The 19,755-nt window shown below is 34.8% G+C and overlaps 1 protein-coding gene across 6 annotated transcripts in view; it reads right to left on the bottom strand.

Moving 5' to 3' along the window:
- The window catches only part of LOC150093183 (phospholipid-transporting ATPase IF-like), a 799,705-nt gene that overhangs the window by 475,194 nt on the left and 304,756 nt on the right, over nt 1-19,755 (bottom strand). For all 6 annotated transcript variants that reach the window (XM_090413774.1, XM_090413776.1, XM_090413778.1 and 3 more), the window contains one exon: nt 9,499-9,641. In XM_090413774.1, coding sequence (XP_090269900.1) covers nt 9,499-9,641 — 143 coding nt within the window. The remainder of the gene's footprint in view (nt 1-9,498; nt 9,642-19,755) is intronic.

The following is a 19,755-nucleotide window of genomic DNA, read 5'->3' as shown; positions in this document are numbered from 1 at the left end:
TTCCCATGAAGATGGCAATGTAACATTGCCAAAATATAGGAAGTACTGATTAAAGTTTTCTTTTAATTAATATTTAGTATACGTTGTAATTTCCTGAAATAATTTAATAATCATGTGTTGGCAATGTATTAGCTTATCTACAACATTTAATTTTTCTACCAATGGGCTTGAGCCATACAATCAGCCATTTGTTAAGGAGGAACTAAAAAGAGCTGTTTTACTGTCTTACCTTAATGCAGTAGGGCCTGATGACATCCATTATGGAATGATAAAACATCTTCCATCATCTTCTGTGGATCTCCTTCTGTTAATATACAATAGAATACGTGCAGAGGAAGATTTCCAGATTCTTGGCATAAGTCAGTTATCATTGCTATTCCGAAACCAGGAAAAGATCCAACACAAGGAAATAATTATTGACCTATTGCTCTCCCCATTAGAGAAAATGGTTAATGCCACTCCTCTCTGGTATTTAGAAAGCAACAATCTTTTCTCCAATACACAGTGTGGCTTCTGAAGACATCGTTGAATTTTAGATGATTTGGTTTTGTTTAGAAACTTGTATAAGAGATGTATTTCTGAAGCAAGAAAATCTGGTTTCAGTTTTCTTTGACATGGAAAAAAGCTTATGACACATCATGGAGATATGGCATATTAAAAAAACCTTTGTAACCTTAATCTCGAGGACACATTCCTGTATTTATTACAACCTTTCCAAGTTAGAGTTGGAAGTACACTATCTCGGCCATATCATCAAGAATAGGGTATTCCCCAAGGCTCTGTCTTAAGTGTGACACTTTTTTGCTATCAAAGTTAATTCAATCACTGAACAACTTCCTCCCACTGTAGACAATGCTCTATGTGCTGATGACTTCACAATTTACTCTGACTCTCACAACATGAGGATAATTGAAAAACTTCAGAAAGCAATTCATCATGTTTCTCTGTGGGCTCTGGTTTCCAACAGAAAAAAGTGTCTGTGTACACTTCTGTATAAAATGCATGCCCTCTTCACCCAAATCCTGAATTAAAAATGGGATGAACTTTTAGTATGCACATTAAAGAAACTATGCAAGCTATTGGCATGAATATTGACAACATTGCCTACACCAAACATGACGGTATTGTAAAAATAATCATAATTTAAAATTTTGAATATTTTTACAAATTGTTTATGTTAGTATGTTTATTAGTTTTGGTTCCATAACACACATTGTCGGCACTTGCGATGTGCCTGTTATTGATGTGTTATTTTGTCAAAATCAAATGTAAAGCAGTTAAAAATTGATGTACTTACTGGATTTGGATAGTTGTGTTACTTTCAGAAATTTTATTGTGGCTTAAAATGATTAAGTGTTGTGTTTTATGAAGACATTCTCACAACACTAAAGGAGATGACACGTCAGCCATTATGCCTAACTTCTTGCTTGCCACTTTCATGGAGTGTGCATGCTCGCCGAGGAGTTTGATGGGTGATTGACAGCTGACAGAGAGAGCGTTCAGTATCGAGGTAATGGAAAAAACAAAAGAGCATTCGGGGAAAAAAAAAAGAGAAATCAGACCGGCAGATATTAATATTGTATTCTAAAAAGGGAATCGTAGAACTGTGAGTTTTTAAAGTGGGAGACTGTCAATGAGTATTGGTAAATAAAAGAAGCTATTGCAATTGACGTTCTAAAGGAATGTTCGAGGAAATGCTGATTGGAAGATTAATAATAGATTCCAAAAAGGGGATCTTAGAACTGTGAGTATTTTTAAAGTGGAGGAGTTAAAACTGTCAATAAGTATTGGTAAATAAAAGAAGATATTGCAATTGACATTCTAAAGGAATTTTCGAGGAAACGCTGATTGGAAAATTTCTTCTGTCTTAAGGATGCCGGATCTAACTGTTATTTCTACTGGAAAAGGAGGCAGAATTGAGTCAGGAAGAAATAATGTGTCCGACATGAGAGTGATATGAAAGGATCCTATGAAAAAGAAGAAGAAAGTCTTATATCTTCGGAAAAGGGCCTTAACATGAACATTTTGGCTATGAACATTTTGTTACTGTGTATACAAAGTGTTTAGTCTAGTGGATTTGATGAAGTATATGTTAAACAAATCAGTAATAGAATGAGATAGGAAATGGGTGATCTCTTAAGTGTAAGTTTATTTTAAAAGGCCTTGGATCCAAATTTTGTAGTTATGTAATTTTGTTTGAAGTGTATATATATATTGTTTTTGTTTTATTAAATGTCTTTTTTTTGTATTTGGTCTTGTGTCAGTGTTTTTTTGGATTTTGAAAGAAACAGTAAAAAAGTCATTGTACCAATCGGAGTGAACCCTTGTTCATATATATAAATACACTCGGAAATAGAAATAATTGTTATACAGAAAATCTCATAAAACTGAGGATAGACTGAATAAAAAATTACTAAAAATATCCTATCTAAACAAATGGTGTAGTCGAACAGAGATCTTTTCTTAACAGAGATTAAATAATAAAAATAATCATTTCTAAACAAAAATGGTGCAGTCGACTTACAGGATTGGTTGTGACTTAACTTTATTTTAGACTTCAGAAAGTAAATCTTGACTCAAGTAAAATGGCTACAGGAGATAGTAATTCTAGTTGTGAAATTTCTTTACTTAAAGATGAGGAATTTTTTAAGTTAATTAATCCACCTTTAGTAATGCCTTCTTTCTCAGGAGATAGTAATGAAAGCGTAGAAACATTTTTTAGATATGCAGAAAAAATGAGAGAATTAGGAAAATGGTCAGATTTGCATTTGTTAATTATACTTTGTAATAAATTATTGGGCAAAGCCAAAAAATTCTTAAACACATTCCCTTTACTGAGAGGCACTGATATTTATGCAACATTTAAAAGTTTGCTAATATCGGAATTTTCAAGTGTAAGAGAATTAGGGCCTAACATTTGGAAAATTCATCATTGCATTCAAGGTAATAGGGAGTCTGTTTCAGAGTATTACCACAGACTTTGGAGCATTGCTCATAAATTTAATATTTCATCTGAAGAGAGATGAAATATTAAATGAAAGATTAAATAGCAACCATTCTAAAGATCCTCTTTAGAATGGTTGCTGTTTAATCAATTGAGGCTTGGCCTTAAAGATAATTTGAAAGAAACAGCATATAAGAAAAAGGTTAAAAATCTTGAACAGTGTTTTCAACTTGTTAGGGAAAAGGAAGAGAGACTTAGAGATATATTTCATTCCACAAATAATAAACAGGTAAACTCTTTTCAGTATAATGAAACTCATTCTCCTAACATTGTGGCTACAGATAAAGTGAGAAAAAGGAAAGTTTCAAAAATTAAAAGGTACTAAGAAAAAGAAACAATCTAAGGAAATTTCTGTAAATCTAACAGAAAATGTTCCAGAATCTGAGTCCAAGGTACAATTACATGATTTGGGGAAATTAGAGGAACTGAAAACATTTCTTAGTGAAGAAATAGAAAGACAACAGAGACTAGTAGCAAAAGGACAGGAATTTCTATTTAAGATGATATCTGATTTAACAATATCCGAGAATCCTACAGATAATCAATCTTTCTTTTGTAAATCTAATGGTATTGATAGGAATAAAACATCTCAAAGGAGATATGTTCCAAAATGCTTTAGATGCAATGAAGTTTTAGTTTTATGAGTTTTAGCTTGCATAACAAGCTTTTCTTTCTTTCTAGCCATTCTTTTCTGTGCAATATTCTTCCAATTCTTAACTTTTAAAGTTATAAGATCTTTTTGTACATCATAAATCCATCTCTTTCTTGGTATAACTTTCTTCCTTTGTCCTAATGGTTTCAATTTAAATATTTTTTTTAATTCCTCCATCTTTTTCCATTCTTTCTATATGCTCCAACCACGTTATTCTTTGTGCTTTTATATATCTTACTATATCTTTACCATTAATTAGTTGTTCAAGTTGATTATTTGTTCTAATTCTCTATATTCCATTTTCTTCTTTTATTGGTCCATATATTTTCCTTTCAAACATTTGATTAATTGATGAGGTAAATTGGATCCATGATTGTTTGCCAGCCTGGTTGGTTAGCACATCTGCTCTCCAGCCAAAAGGTTGCGGGTGCGATTCCCGCCATGGGCATGGATGTTTGTACTTGTCTGTGAAAATACTAGTGGTGGTAGATGGCATTGGTGTAGATGATGAAGGTAGTTGCAGTTGGTGGATACTGAGAGTTGTAGAGTAGGTACCTTCCCTCGATGAGTCTTTGGACTCCCTGGAGGTGTTATATAATAGTAATAATAATGTGCTTTGGTCTGAGAATGCTTAAAAGCTATTAAGTTTGATGTGGGGTATTTACGAAATATATCCAATGCTTTGTACTGATCTTTTTTTGGTTGTCTGGCATTCTGTGTTCCACTAAGGCTTTGAATAGAGTGGAAATCAAGATGATGTTCTTGGGATGGAGGCTCTTGATACATGGACAATACACTCTGTTATATACTTTACTGCTTCACTGATAGGTGTTTGACTGATGGTATCAGCATTAAATCTTGCAAGATGAGAAAAGCATTCCAATCAGCCTGGTCAGCTTTCCAAGTGGGCATCCATGTAGGTGAAGACATTGTGCAAAGAACGGGAAAATGGTCACTTCCATACATGTTCTCTTCGACGTCCCAAGTGAACAGTGGATACAGAGAATTGTAGAGTAGGTACCCTCCCTCGATGATTGTAAATATTTTTCGAAGAAAGTATGGAAGAAACATATGGAAGAAAGTATTGAGTCTATTATTCAAAAGGGAGAGATCATTATTCTCAAGGATTCTTTCAATGATTCGACCTCGTCTATTTGTGTTGGCACTACTCCACAGAATACTGTGACCATTAAATTCACCCATCAGAAGTATGGAATCAGGCAGTTGCAAGATAAGGTTATCAAGATCAATTTCATTTAACTCAGCACTTTCTGGTATATAAATTGAACATACATACTGTAATAAGAAATCCCATGGATAGCGAATCATCACTGCTTCCAGAGCAGTATTAAGTTAGACATGATGGAAAGGAGTAAGACTGCCCACTTGGATAGCTACTCCTCAATGAGCAAGACTACCTCTGGTTCTACAACAAAATCTTGATATCATCGATATTCTGGAGAAACCCATAACAGTTCCATTGTAAAAACTGCTTACCTTTGTCAGGTTTATATTTATCAACTGCTTTTGGGAAATATGGATGACCAGTGACCATCTCTTCCTCTGGTAAAATATTCAATACATCTGATGTGTTAGGGTCAGTTGGCAAGTTTAATTTACTTTCAGTGGATAACAAAGTATCCATTTTTTCTTTAGGGATGTGTCTGGTGGTTTATCTTTAAGTGATATCTTTACCATAATTTTTTTGACAAGTGGGTTCTCATTGAAAATGAAACCATTTTTTGAAGTCTCTCTGGAGTAAGACCATAGGTCATGCAGTTGATGCACTCAACAGAGAAACACTTGCAATTATAAAGTTCAGACAAAATTATCAGATGTGGGATAGACATATGAGTGAGTTGCTGTTTGAAATTTTCTGAATGATTACTTTCTCAGCATACAAGGTTATCAAGAGCAGGTGGTGGTGGTGGCTAGCTTTCTTTTTGCATCTTGATATGATATTGTTTGCTCTGTTTTAATTTTAATGATACTACTCATCCATCTAATTCCTATCCAATTTTCCCTCCTTACCTGGGGTATACAGTGATATTGCTTCCTCCAGATACCCATTGACTATCCCACATGCACTGTAAGCATCCTTCCCTTGCAGGTCTTTATGCAAGGGAAGGATGTTCTTTCAATCTCTTGAAGCTGCCTCCTAAGTGTATCATAATCATCTGCCTTGCAGTTCCACATATATCCCTTCTTAACTAGAATTTCTACGTTTTGCTACCTCCCAAGTTAAGACCACATGATCACTCTCACTCTCCCCCAATAAGAGGCAATGTAGCCATCTTTGTTATGGACAGGTCTTCTTATCCTATAATAAGATGCAACTCTCTCATACCCTTTGTCTCCTCCATCAAATTCTGCTTCAAATAGTTATCTCTCAGTAAGTGTATAAAGTCCATTTCCTTCCTGCCATATGATCATACCTGCTTTCAATCTAGGTCTCTGAAGTTAAAATTCCCCATAATAATTACTCAATTTGCTAATTGTAGTAATCTGCTGATGATGTCAATGTTAATCTTCCACATTATTCCTAGCACCCTCCCCCAAGCCTCTAGCAGCAACTGATTTTATATCTTGTCCTATTTTCCTCAATCTCACACCAGATGGACTAAAAAGCACTGTCATCTGCATGATTGATTTCTATTCTTGTTGGCTGTAATTCATCTGATATCATCAGCAGTATCCCACTCTGTCTCCTGTCTACTTATCCTCCCTGAAAATACTAATCCATCACATTGCATACCTGTAACTACATCATCTGCTGTTAACCAACTCTCACTAATGTCTATAAACATTTGGCAAGGTTGCACTAACTAATGCCCAAAACTTCTACCTCTCATTTTCCTGATACTTCTGGCATTAGTATATAGAAACTGCAGCACTCCTATAGGCCTCCAACCACCTTAAATTCCTGAATTGACTATGGTATTCAATATTTTTACTTGAGATACTAGATTCTGCATTTGTCAATCATTCTCACATTCATTTGCTTCATCGGGTGCCTTCACACAAACTTGTTTGCATCTGTCCTAATTTCTTGAGTTTTCTTGACTTTGAAATTTCACACATACACATATTCTCTCTCTCTCTCTCTCTCTCTCTCTCTCTCTCTCTAGGCTCCACATACATCCCTAACTCTGAATCCATTTAAGTGTAGTCCATAACATTGTACAAATCTTTATGTCCATCCATCAAACGCATGCCATTGGTCAATAAACTCTACATCATTCCATGCGCTGAACTGCATATTGATTCATTAACTATCATCGCCCTCCGTGTCAGTTTGCCTCTGTCATAGTGTGGCAGCAGACTCACAATTTTCACTTGCTTGCTTGCTCTTCTTTTTTCTTTTTTTTGCTTCTTCCAAGAAACCCTTTCACATCCTCCCTTATACAATATTTCTCACCTCTCAGTTCATTGGTTTCAGCCAATACAATAAATTCTTTCATCTTTCCTTTCTGCATTCTGAAAAGCATTACTAATGTTATTAATTTTTGCTCCAGGGAAACAAGATTTTGTAGTGTTTTTGTGAAGTACTCCACTTATCAGAGGATCGCTATACAAATTATCTGCTTACACTCATGCTCTTGTTTATTCTTACAATTTTCTTTTCTTTTGCTTTTTTTCTGTTCTCAGTTCAACTAATCTCTTGCTTTTTCAGCAGCCTTTCAATCTCACGCTTTGTCCTGAAGGATTACATGTATTTCTTTATTCGGGCCTTCTACATTCTCCTGAACTTCCACCACTGCAACTTTCGCATACACTATCTTACCACTACTTTCAATCACCTCATTTATACTTTTTTTCACCATCCTTTAAACCTGGAACTCCATTCACTCCGATATTTTCAGTTTCATCACTTTTATTTCTAACTTCCCCTACTTTGTTCTCTTGCTTCTGACAAGTGTTGCATTTCTGGCTCATGAAACGTCTATGACACTCTCTCTCCCTCCACTGCCACTCTCATACCACAATCCATTTTTTCTTTGTAATGAATACATTGCTACATTTCAGAAAATTCACTCCCACACATCAAACCTCCCTGCATAACAATGTCTTGGCTTCCACCGTTCTTGCTCATACTGGCAACATGAGTAACAAATTTATCTATTGTACATGGTATAAATATATCAAAAATAAACAAACACACTCGACCACACAGTTATGCACAAGAATACCACAATCATTATTATCAAAATATCATTAAATTAATATTAAAACAATGACTTAGCTACGAGCCCACAATCACATGGTCCATCCAACATACCCAGTAATTGCCACTGCATGTAATAAAGAGTGCAGACAAACTACTTCAGAGAATTGAAAAAGAATTCTTGTAATGTATAAGTTATCAGAACTCAAATTCTAACTAGTGTAAGCACTCTTGAAATAGAAGACCTAATGAATAAACTTTATGCTCTCTCAAAGTTCTATAGGATACAGAAACCATCAAAATCTTTACTCCAAGGTTTTAAATGGTTAGGTTAAATCCAATTTTAAATACTGATGTTATACTGAAATCCCTCTTCTTTATCATGCCTCATTTTTTATTGATATGTTTAGTTTTTGTTTAATTTTGTTCTTTATTTTTTTTCTCCTTTTTAATTTTTTTAAATTAGATGTCTTTTTTTTTAAATCTAAAGTTAGATGTCTCATCTATTATAAAGGTAAGACTGGCTTCTACAAGCTTGCAAAGACAACTGTGGTTCAAACATTACATTATAAAAATATCTAAGCACACTAAAATCTATAAAATTATTCACTGATAACTTAAATATCAAACATTTTGCACAGAGTAACTCAATACATATCTTCAGTGATAAAGACAACATCTTGGTTTGAAACAAAGTAAGAACATATAATATTGGCTAACTGTTCAATGCCTGATGATATGCATATAGAGTGAATACAAAGTATCATTAACAATTACAGCCCACCTCCTACGGCCTCTGCTGAAAGAAGAAGTCCAATTCCATTCTTCTGGCATTTGAAAACATGTAATTTGAAATGTGTAGATATTCTGACTTGCCACCATGTTTCAACCTTTCAAAATTTTGGATTATTTACCCACTAACAAGAATGGTCTACTTTCTCTTTCTTTATTCAGTGACATTCATATCTTCCTGGTCAAAGTTGTTGTTCCACTGAGAAGTTAGTGAACACCAAAACTACATCTGTTAATTGCATGCATCCAAACTTTCTTAGCATATTGTTAACAGTGAACATAGGATCCTTCGATCGGTTTCTATGCTCACCCCCATAGAAGTCATTTAGGCATGATTATTTAATGAGGGTTCTAGAGTTCTGAATCCCAGTTACATCGCCCAAAAAAGGCCAATCTGAGTGGATAAACGCCCATTAAAAAAATTAAAAAAGGCAGGAATTTTGATTCTAAGTAGTTGTAATTAAATTTTTATTAAGTATAATAATAATTTCATTTAGTTATCTTTTAAGATTTTATTTTTTGTTTATCTATCAGGAATCTTGAAAGGGATTTCCAATCTCTCAGGCTCATCATCTGGCATATTACGACTGCCTTGAACAGTTTTAGCTGATTGTTATATGTTATTATTTATTTCCAACTGACATTTGGTTTTTGGATTATCGAGGATGCGCCAAGCTATAATATATTTAAAATGCTTAAGTAATCAGTAAATAATTTTGTAATTTTCTTCTTACATTAAAATTGGCTTCAATAGCTAATGTCATCTGTTGTGTTGTTTGTACAGTTTAACATGGTGAAAAATGAATAAATATTATTTCTCTAAAACGAAAGTTCACACCTAAATTTTAACCATGAATACATTATACCAAATAAATAAATATTTACCATCCTCATCTTCAATAATTGTTGACATTCTTTTCCGAGTTGAATCAAATTCTAACATATGGAGTTTGATATAATTCTTAAAATCCTTTCCTACACGTAATTCATGAACTTCACCATGTACACGCTTCAGCACAACATGATACCTGAAAATTTAATATATCATATAAAAATGTTTATTCACTTTATCATTCTTTATTAGAAAAAAAAAATTTTTAAAAAACAAAATAAATACAAGATATCAAAAATTATCTTCAGACATTAAAGATGTATAGGCATTATAAGGGAACAGTTTTTTTTTTTTTTTCTTGAAAGCACTTATCTAAAATTCTAATACACGAAATATCTGATAAATAGAAATCTTTTTACTAATTATATGATGAGCCAAAGGCTTCAATTCGGCGACATGAACTTATTTAAGTTAAGGGATATTACATCCCATATTGTTTCTTAGCCGAATAAGAAACTCAAAGAATTTCTATATTCGGCATGAAATCTTTGAGTTTCTTATTTGGCTAAGAAACAATATGGGATGTAACTACCAAATGGATCAGGTGCTGCACTATCCAGGTATTTGCATAAGCTTTGAATCGCTGAACTTTATACAATTTCTATATTCGGCATGAAACTCTTTGAGTTTCTTATTCGACTAAGAAACAATATGGGATATAATATCCCTTAACTTAAATAAGAAATCTCTTTTGTTAAGTGTTAAATCTGCAGGTCTTACTGGCTAAGTGAATAACACACCACTTGGATATTATATGCTCTCCAACTATTCTGATCTTAGTGTGGGCATGGATGTTGGTGAATGCCTTTAGGTGGTAGATGCATTTCAATGACAAGACCAAACATGTTCCATGTTTGGTCTCTATAACAGGATTTCTGGATTAGTTAACTTTTAATCCGCCCCTGGTATTAATACTACTGTACTACATGTTTACAAGCTTTCACAGATTCACATAAAAATAATGAAGCAAAAAACATCACATTTACTAGGAAAGGTTTCACCTTGCTACTGACTTTATTTTTTTTATGTGATCTTAGTGACAGTTTTGCAAATTAAGATAATTTCAGGAATTAAATTTTAGATATCCTTGTCAAATAAAGTTATTTGCCAAATTTTAACTACTTCTATGTATAAATAATCTACTCCAGCTGACTGCCAATCCAGTACATAGTTTTGATGAAGATAGCACATGCATTTCTCCTTTTCATTTGACAAGTTTTCTGAATAGTCCATTTAAATGTTTTTTTATTTAAATGGAAAAAATTGCAAAAAAATTTAAAAATTTTAAATGGCAAAAAAAAAAAAGTCCTAAGATCAGATATTACTCAAGTATTTTACTGCTTGGAAGCAGTGTGTCACAGTTTTGGCTCAAATGTGCAAGTGATAGATCCAAAGATCACCATGGCCTTGGCAACTGCTTTGCACATTGCAGCGCTCTCTTGATTAAGCATTTATGATCTCTCTTCCCTTTTCTGGACTCAGAGTTGTGCTAAAATTCCAAATTAATCCTTCCTTATATCAGTGTTAGATTTTAAAATATAAATATCCTAGTAATAAATTCTTCAATAAGCAGATATATGTTCACAGTATCTGACCTTTTAATTACCACCTAAGAAGTCAAATAAATAAATAAAAACCTCTGCATCGAGGTTGAATTAAAAGATAATAAATTACTACAGTTTAAAATACTTAAACTGGAATGGAGGCACTCAAATAAAAAACAAAACCATTCATTCTGAATAATGAGAAATAACTGAATATATATATTTCTCAATACAGCTCATATAAGTCTAACTAGTCAATAATTCTCCATCTCATGCAATGTTTCTCCCTTGTGAACTGGTATTATCCTTGTAAATTTCCAAATGATAGGCACAATTTCTAATCTTAATTCTTCAAAAATAGTCATAAACTTTTTAATTAAATCCAGAATACATTTTTTACCACCAATTGCAATATCATTCCTACTCACGGTTCTCCTACTTTCATTCCTACTCACTATTTATTGACTGCCAGAAATGTAAGATATCAGCATACAACTAATGCTGGGGTCCCACAAAGCTCTGTTCTTTTACCTCTGTTCTTTTAATGCTAGTAAAAACAGAGCTCTGCATTACTTCCCACAGAAAAGAACTCGTCTTCCAATCTTACCCTTGACAATATCCAAATCTCTGTTCAAGATGAGATTTACCTTCATAAAATAACTCTAACCTCAAATCTCTTGACACAAACATATCACAAATATTGCCTCCTCTGCATCAACATTTAGACATTCTCTTTTGCCTAAGGCAAAAGAGAATACCCAATTCCCAGTCAGCTCCTAATCTAGACATATCAGAAATCTACCTGACCATTGAATACTGCTCTCATATCTGGAGTAGTGCACCTAAGAGCTCCTCTATACAGAAAAGGGTAGATTGCTTGATTGATTGATTGATGACCTCCTCTCTCATTAATTCACTCTACTCACTTTCATACAGATGTTCAGTTTCTACAGCCTGCCTCTTCTATAAATACTTCTATGACTGCTGTTCATCAGAATTGGCATTAATAATTTTCCCCACCGTCTGTCACAGCTGTCCAAACATGTGCAGCAGCAGCCAATCAACACCTTCCTACAGTTCAACTCCAAACCCAAAGAACAAATTTCTCCTCCAATTCATTCATCCCTTCCACTGCTACCCTCTGGAACAGTTTCCCACCATGTGTTTTACTAGGAATATAATCCACAGCTTTTCAAGCCAAATGTAAACATGTGAACAAGTTCCTTATTGCCAATTCAAGGTGGGCAATACTAGTGTACTATAGGTTGACCAACCTCTTGTGGATCGGTTCTCCATTAAAAAAAAAAAAGAAAAAAAAAAGTCTTATATTAGATGTATAAAAACTGACACAGGAGCTTGCTTTCTTTACCTGAATTACCCCATGTTCAATCCATCCTTCTTTAATGTAAAGACACAAAATTATTAAATCTGTATGCTTTCTCAGAAGGGTCCTACAAAGGTATACCCTTAGCACTCATTACACTAACTTCCAATCAACTTGACAACTTTATAAACACTTTTTGAATTACTGTTAGCATCACTAGCCAAATTTAACTCAAATTTAGCCTAAAATCCTTAATTAACAATTTGATTGCTGATAACAGATTTTTTTTTCTTCTTTTAAGAAGATTTAAGAACAAAGTTCATTAAACCAACTATGTTTTTTTTTTTTTTTTAGTTTTGGTCCTGGGATAAATTAAATTTGATTATGAAAATATCCTTAATAAAAGCTTCCCGCATCTTCATTCCACTAAATTCCCAATCCTAATTCTTTCTAAATTTCTTTCTAATGTTCTCTAAAGCCAGCCTAAAGGCTGCGGGTTCGAATCCTGCAATGGGCATGGATGTTTGTGATTGTCTCTGGAAATACTAGTGGTGGTGGTCAGCGGTAGATAGCGTTGGTGTAGTTGTAGTCAGTTTGTGGATTGAGTGGTGGAGACAGAGTTGTAGAGCAGGTGTCCTCCCTCGATAAGTCTTTGGACTCCCTGGAGGTGTCAAAATAATAATAATAATAAAATTTTCCATCATATCTTCGAAATCTATTAAATCTTCCATTAAAGTTAACCATATCAATATTAACTTTAATGGAACTTGTGACATAGTAATTGAATGTGAAATATTTCAGACACAGTACTTAATTTTATTGAAAATTACTGAACCATCTACATTCCTACAACAAACCAACAATATGCATTTGAGTATTCAGTTCACTATGGAAAAGGACAATGTGGAAGTTTACCCTTCTTAGACATGCTAGTCATCAGTACAGCCTCTATACATCAATGAAGGTGTATATGAAACTCACTATCATTGATGACTAGAAAGGCTTATGTGTTGGCAGTTTATGTTGAGTGTTTTTATTACAATTTAACTCACAACACAAGACAATAAAAAGAACATAAATGATATATTATTATTATTAGACACCTCCAGGGAGTCCAAAGACTCATCGAGGGAGGGCACCTGCTCTACAACTCTGTCTCCACCACTCAACTGACCACAACTACACCAATGCCATCTACTGCCAACCACCACCACTGTATTTCCACAGACAATTACAAACATCCATGCTCCAGTTACAAAAGGCTACGGGTTCGAATCCTTGCGGGATTTCAACCCGCAGCCTTTTGGCAGGAGAGCGGATACACTAACCACTTGGCCATCCACGCTGGTAATATAAATATATTTATTTACTTAGGTGCACAGTTACTTTGTAAGAAAATAAATATATTATTTATTCTCTTATTAGAGTCTTGTGTTGTCAATTAAAATGATTCAGCATTACCTTCACTGGCAGATACACTCATGAGATCAAAACATTATTATTATCCGAAGATCCCATGGAGTCACAGACTCATCTTATGACCTAACAGTATGTTGGGCCTCCTTTGGCCAAGAAAACTACTGGTAATCACCTTGACATTGACTCCACAAGACCATATAAGATGTCCTGAGATATTCTAGACCAATTAGACAGAATAACATCCTTAAAGTAAGAGATCAAGGGAGGTACTAGCAGATGCTGCATTCCACACAATCCCACAAATGCTCTATGAAATTCAAATCAGGAGAATTAGGTGGCCATGGAAGGAGGAGTATATGGAATGTTTAGATATGCTCTTCAAACCATGCATGTCAATGTCCGCCTTTTGATATGGGAAGGTGTCTTGCTGGAAGAGTCCAGATCTATCAGCAAACTCTCGCCATGTGGGGCAAAACAATTTCCCAATAAGAATTAACAGTTAAGGTGTGTGTTCAATGATGATGAAAGGACCTAGAGATGTCTATGAGAACAATCCCAATACCATTTTACTACCACTGGCTCATTTCTGGCCAACCGTGCAGTCTAGAAGACCAGAAACAGGCTAGGTGGTGATAATGTTTTGGCTCATCCATAATTAGCAGAGCACAAAACAAATGTTTTGCATTCTGTTAATTATGGATTAGACAAAACTGATTTTCTAGGAGACAGTGCTTCCCAAAGTTATGGATGTGAAGGCCCCTTTGGAAAAATTAAAATATTTCACGGCCCCCATCGAAATATTTGCACTGTATTTATATTCAATGCAAAACATACATAGGGAATATTGCAAAAATCAAATGTAAATATTACATTTTTAGCATCTTACATACACATTTGACATGATATGCTTAGTCTTAAAATATGTAAAATTTGTTTTCATTATTTCACTGCCCACTCAATAAAAACAACAGCCCACAGTTTGGGAAGTGCTGTTCTAGGAGATATACACACAATTTTTCCTTTATTGTTACAGCAGGCATTTCTCTCAATAAAGCATTAATGGAATAATATGTAGAATTACAAGAGGTGTAGAATTATAATTCTGCACTCAAGGATTCCATATATTCTGGCATTTCCAAATTTACTGGGATTACTCTGAAAAAGTTTCACCTCATATCCACATATTTTCTAATCAACAAAATTTCTAATCTCTAACTACAAAATAAATATTTTGTCTCTAACTCTACCTGAGATCTTGTGAGTGCAATGCTTTTGGCAGAAAAGACCATTCTATGGTAAAAAGCATGAATGAACATCATTACCACATCGAGTACCTTAAACCTCAAAAGTCAGATCTCACACAACATGGTATGAGACCAAACACAGCCTTCTCTGGAATAATGCTTACCTTCTCTATAGAAGCAGTATATTATATGAACATATTTTCAAAGATAGTTCAGGGACCCTGTTATACCAGCCAAATTTAAATCAGAATGATTATCTCTCTCTATCCTAAAAGTTTTTCTCATCTTATGTAAATATCAGAAATGATTAATTATGTGTTTCATATGATTCTTCTAGCATGCAGCACTTGCTGTTGTTATTATTATTAACAGAGACCATGAGAGAGTCAAGGACTCATCAAGGGGGAAGCCACACACTGGCTGTCATATCTTCTCTTAAACTCATCCACACTACATGCACTTGTTGGAAGTTTTTTTCCACTTGGTTAGACTATAAGTTTAGTTTAATCCTTTATCCAAGTGTAAGCAAACAAAGTTTGCACCTGAAGTGTCTTTAGGACTGAGGCAACTCGTGGTAAAAGTCATCACTACTTGTCTTAGTATCTCCCATAATGCAAAGCATATCTGCTTGCAGACATGTATAATGCTATGCATTAAGGGAAGGGCCACTATCCAGACCTGTTTCAACATTCATTGAGGTCTTGTCAGTGGGAGCCAGACCCAGAGGTGGTGATACTAAGGTGGCAGCAATGAGAAGTCATATTTACCTAAACGAGTTGCCAAAAGGTTTCTCACCTTATTATTAAATTACTCTGGATTTAGAGAAAGACGCTGAAAGTTTTTTTCCACTTGGTTAGACTATAATAAGTTTAGTTTAATCCTTTATCCAAGTATAAGCAAACAAAGTTTGCACCTGAAGTATCTTCAGGACTGACGCAACTCGTGGTAAAGGTGGACCAAGCTCTCATCACTACTTGTCTTAGTATCTCCCATAATGCAAAGCACATCTCCTTGCAGACATGTATAATGCCATGAATTAAGGGAAGGGCCACTACCCAGAACGGTTTCAACCTTTACTGAGGTCTCGTCAGTGGAAGCCAGATCCAGAGGTGGTGATACTAAGGTGGAAGAAATGGAGATGTGCTTTGCATTATGGGAGATATTAAGACAAGTAGTGATGAGAGCTTGGTCCACCTTTACCATGAGTTGCCTCAGTCCTGAAGATACTTCAGGCACAAGCTTTGTTTGCTTACACTTGGATAAAGGATTAAACTAAATGTATCATATTACATGCACTTACCACTTTCAAATAGGTAAAATGTTCTACTGAGTCCTTGCTGTATGAGAGAAAAATTGAGCTCTTACTCCATTCTTAATTGCACACAAACCTAACTTCCATGGATGCCTCTGTATTCTTTCCTCACTTTTCATATAATGAAAAATTTCATCAGACTGAATAGATGTAATATCCTATTACATCTATTCAGTTCAGAAGTTTTTAGATCTCTTTTATCATGCCTCTTTCTCCTATTTACCAGGATATGCAGTCCACATATTCTCAATCTATCCTCATAATCTACATTCCATAATTCTGATATAGTCTTTGTAACTCTTCTTTGTACCCTTTTGTCAGTTTCTTAATCCCTCCTCTGAACCCAGGAGACCAAATCTGTGCAGAGTAGTCAGGTGCAGGCCTTATCACAGCCTTATAATCAGGCAAAAGGACTTTCTTATCCTTACATGCTAATGTTCATTTCAACATTTCAGGTATAGTAATTCCATTTTGTCTGCAATTTTTGATATGTGAACTTTGATCAAATTCCTATCCACCATAACTCCAAGATTCCTACCGGTTTCTTGTAGCATAACTAACCCCACTAATACAATATGCTGCTAGAAATTTCATCATGCCAAAGTGTATAACTTGACACTTACTAACACTGAATTGATAGCCATTATCATTTGCAAACACTTCCAGCTTATTCAATCATTCTGTAAGTGCTGAATAGCAGCATTCCTAACTTCCCTGCCTATCTTTGCATTAGCAAACAATTGAACATCTTCTGTCAGATCCTTCCCAATATCATGTACAGATTGAATAAGAATAGTCCAAGGACTGATTGCTGTGGTATTCCAGTGGTCAACGTAAATCATCACAGATTTAAGATTCACACCCACCATAAACCACTTTCTAATACCTGCCTGCCAACTATTCACTTAAACTCCTCACTTATCAAAGTGAGGAGTTTATGTTCTGTACAGCCAATTTTTCATACTCCAATTTAGATTTCTTCACAATACTCATTTTTCTGGCCTGTGCTTCATATATTTTCATAACTCCTCTCACTCTTATTTTCATGGTATTTCTTCCTTATCCTTTTCTTCCTATTGATTTCTTGCTTAATAAGGCAGCATATCCATTTCGCTCCCACAATATTTGTTCTTCGAACTATAGGGATAAATTCAGATATCACCTATTATAAGCACTTCTACAAAGATTCCCATGTATTACTGATATCTTTGTCTTTCAGTATCTGATAGCATGGGACCAAAGATAGTATTCTCCTGAGTTTAACATAATTTCTGACTTTGTATAGCAGAAAGGAACCTGTCCTAATTGGAACATGTACATTGTTAGCTGCTTCCTTCCAAGCCTATATATATATATAGGCGAGGCATATTTAAAAAAATACCAAACTTTTTAAATAGTGCACCAACTGGCACAGAGAGTATATGCTGTAGCTACTGCGCACATGTAGTGGTAGGTTTTGACAACAAACTGCTACCTGCCCCATTCTTCTATAAGCATTAGTTGTCGAGGTACATCCGCTGAAGTGAGCACATGCACAAACTGTTTGTCGGATCAGTGACAAAGTGACAATGAAAGAGCTTGAAGAACGTGTGTGTGTGTGTGTGTGTGTGAAATTTTGCTGCAAACTTGGTAAAAACTGAGAAGCGGGTTTATGGCTATGATATTGAAACCAAGATGCAATCATCGCAGTGGATGGGGAAAAGGTTTTTTCGACCAGAAAAAGCACAATGAGTCGGTCAAAGATTAATGTGATGTTGGTTGTGTTTTTTTGATTGGAAAGGAATTGTCCATTATGAATTTGTGCCCCATGGTCAAATGGTTAACAAAGAGTTGTACCAGGAAGTTTTAGCACATTTGAGGGATGTTGCTGGAAGAGTCCTGAATTGTGGGAAAACAAGACCGTGGTACAACTAGATGTTGTACCACGATAATGCATCGGCTTATGTGTCGCTCATCATCAGCAGTTATATGGCAAAACATTAGATATCTGTTGTTCCCCATCAGACTTTTTCCTGTTTCCCAAACTTAAAACCACTTTGAAAGGATGTTGTTTCCAAACCATAGAGGAGATTCAGGAAAATGCGATAAGAGAAATGCACGCCATCATAGAAAGTGTGTTCTAGGAAGCTTTCCAACAATGGAAGAAATGTTGGGAACAGCATATCACCAATAGAAAGGACTACTTCGAAGAGGACAGTGCTTAAAATGTGTAAAATGAGCAATAAAGTTTTTATAGCAAAAGTTGGTCTTTTTTTGAACCCACTTTGTGTGTGTGTGTGTATGTACACACACACACAAAATTGATAAAAATGGAACAAAATCCTTAGCGCACCCATGGTACAAATGTATTATAGTTTACTAATAACCTTTCAAGGTGGGAATTACATAAAAAAGACATTATTTTGAGATTTAAAAAAGAGTTTATTACCAATAACACACAATGGGTGAGCCACATGATTAATAATCACTCTTGATCCAGCAGTTTCTTTGCAGATCCGACAAAGGACCACAGCTGCAATCAATCCATTCAGCTAGAACAGTTAACTAAATGTCAACTGCTATATCTTATTCTGAGAGTCAGGTTTCACTAATGCCAAGAATCTTAGGCCAAAACATATTCAAGGCAACAAACAACTCCTTTGTTCCTGATGCTCCTGGCATTTGTGTATAGACCTAAGACGTCACCTCCTGGGTTTTTTGCATACTTACATCTGCAATCTCCTTCAACCTGTTGAGGAAAAGTCCAAAGAGACCATCCCTTCACTAGATTCAAAATAATGCTAGTTAACATTCACATACTTGTCAGAGCAGCTGGCTGATAGGTTATCCACCTCATGTGAGACCACTGCTGAGTGCTTAATGGAGATCTGAATGAGCTTAAAAAAAGTTCTAAGTTTGGGCTAGAACAAGATTTCTGAACTAAGTTAAAAACAAAAGAATAAATAATACTATAAAATATATAAAATTAATAATACAAATACAATAAAAGAAATAGAAAGATACAATATAAAACCAGAAAAATAAAAATCGTGGGCTAAGAATCCTTAGCTTGCCCACAGTTCTAATGTGCTACACGTTTGCAAATTTTCATGGCTAGGAGTCACACTAAAAAATATTACTATCCTATTTGAATACCTTAGATAAACTTACACATTCTTACTGTTCTTCTCTTGAGAGTCTAGTTACTGACTCTCTGAATTAGGTCTCAACCCTATAACAACTTCTTGAATATCAAAGCCAGTAAGACAAAATATACAGTTGTTGCTATAGGCCAGGGAGTTTCACAGATGATCTGGAAGATATGTCAGCAAATTAGTACAATGAGTACAGGTCATGTGATTATTATAGAGGACTTTAACTATGGAGATATAGACTGGAAGGAAGAAAGATCACATGGCAGGAAGGAA

The sequence above is a fragment of the Typopeltis vanoorti genome, chromosome 24, assembly GCF_054136105.1.
Source record: "Typopeltis vanoorti isolate ZY-2024b chromosome 24, IOZ_Tvanoo_1.0, whole genome shotgun sequence".
NCBI classification, from domain to species: Eukaryota; Metazoa; Arthropoda; class Arachnida; order Uropygi; family Thelyphonidae; genus Typopeltis; species Typopeltis vanoorti.
Note: the sequence above shows the minus strand (reverse complement) of the source record. Positions and strands in the feature narration are given on the sequence as shown.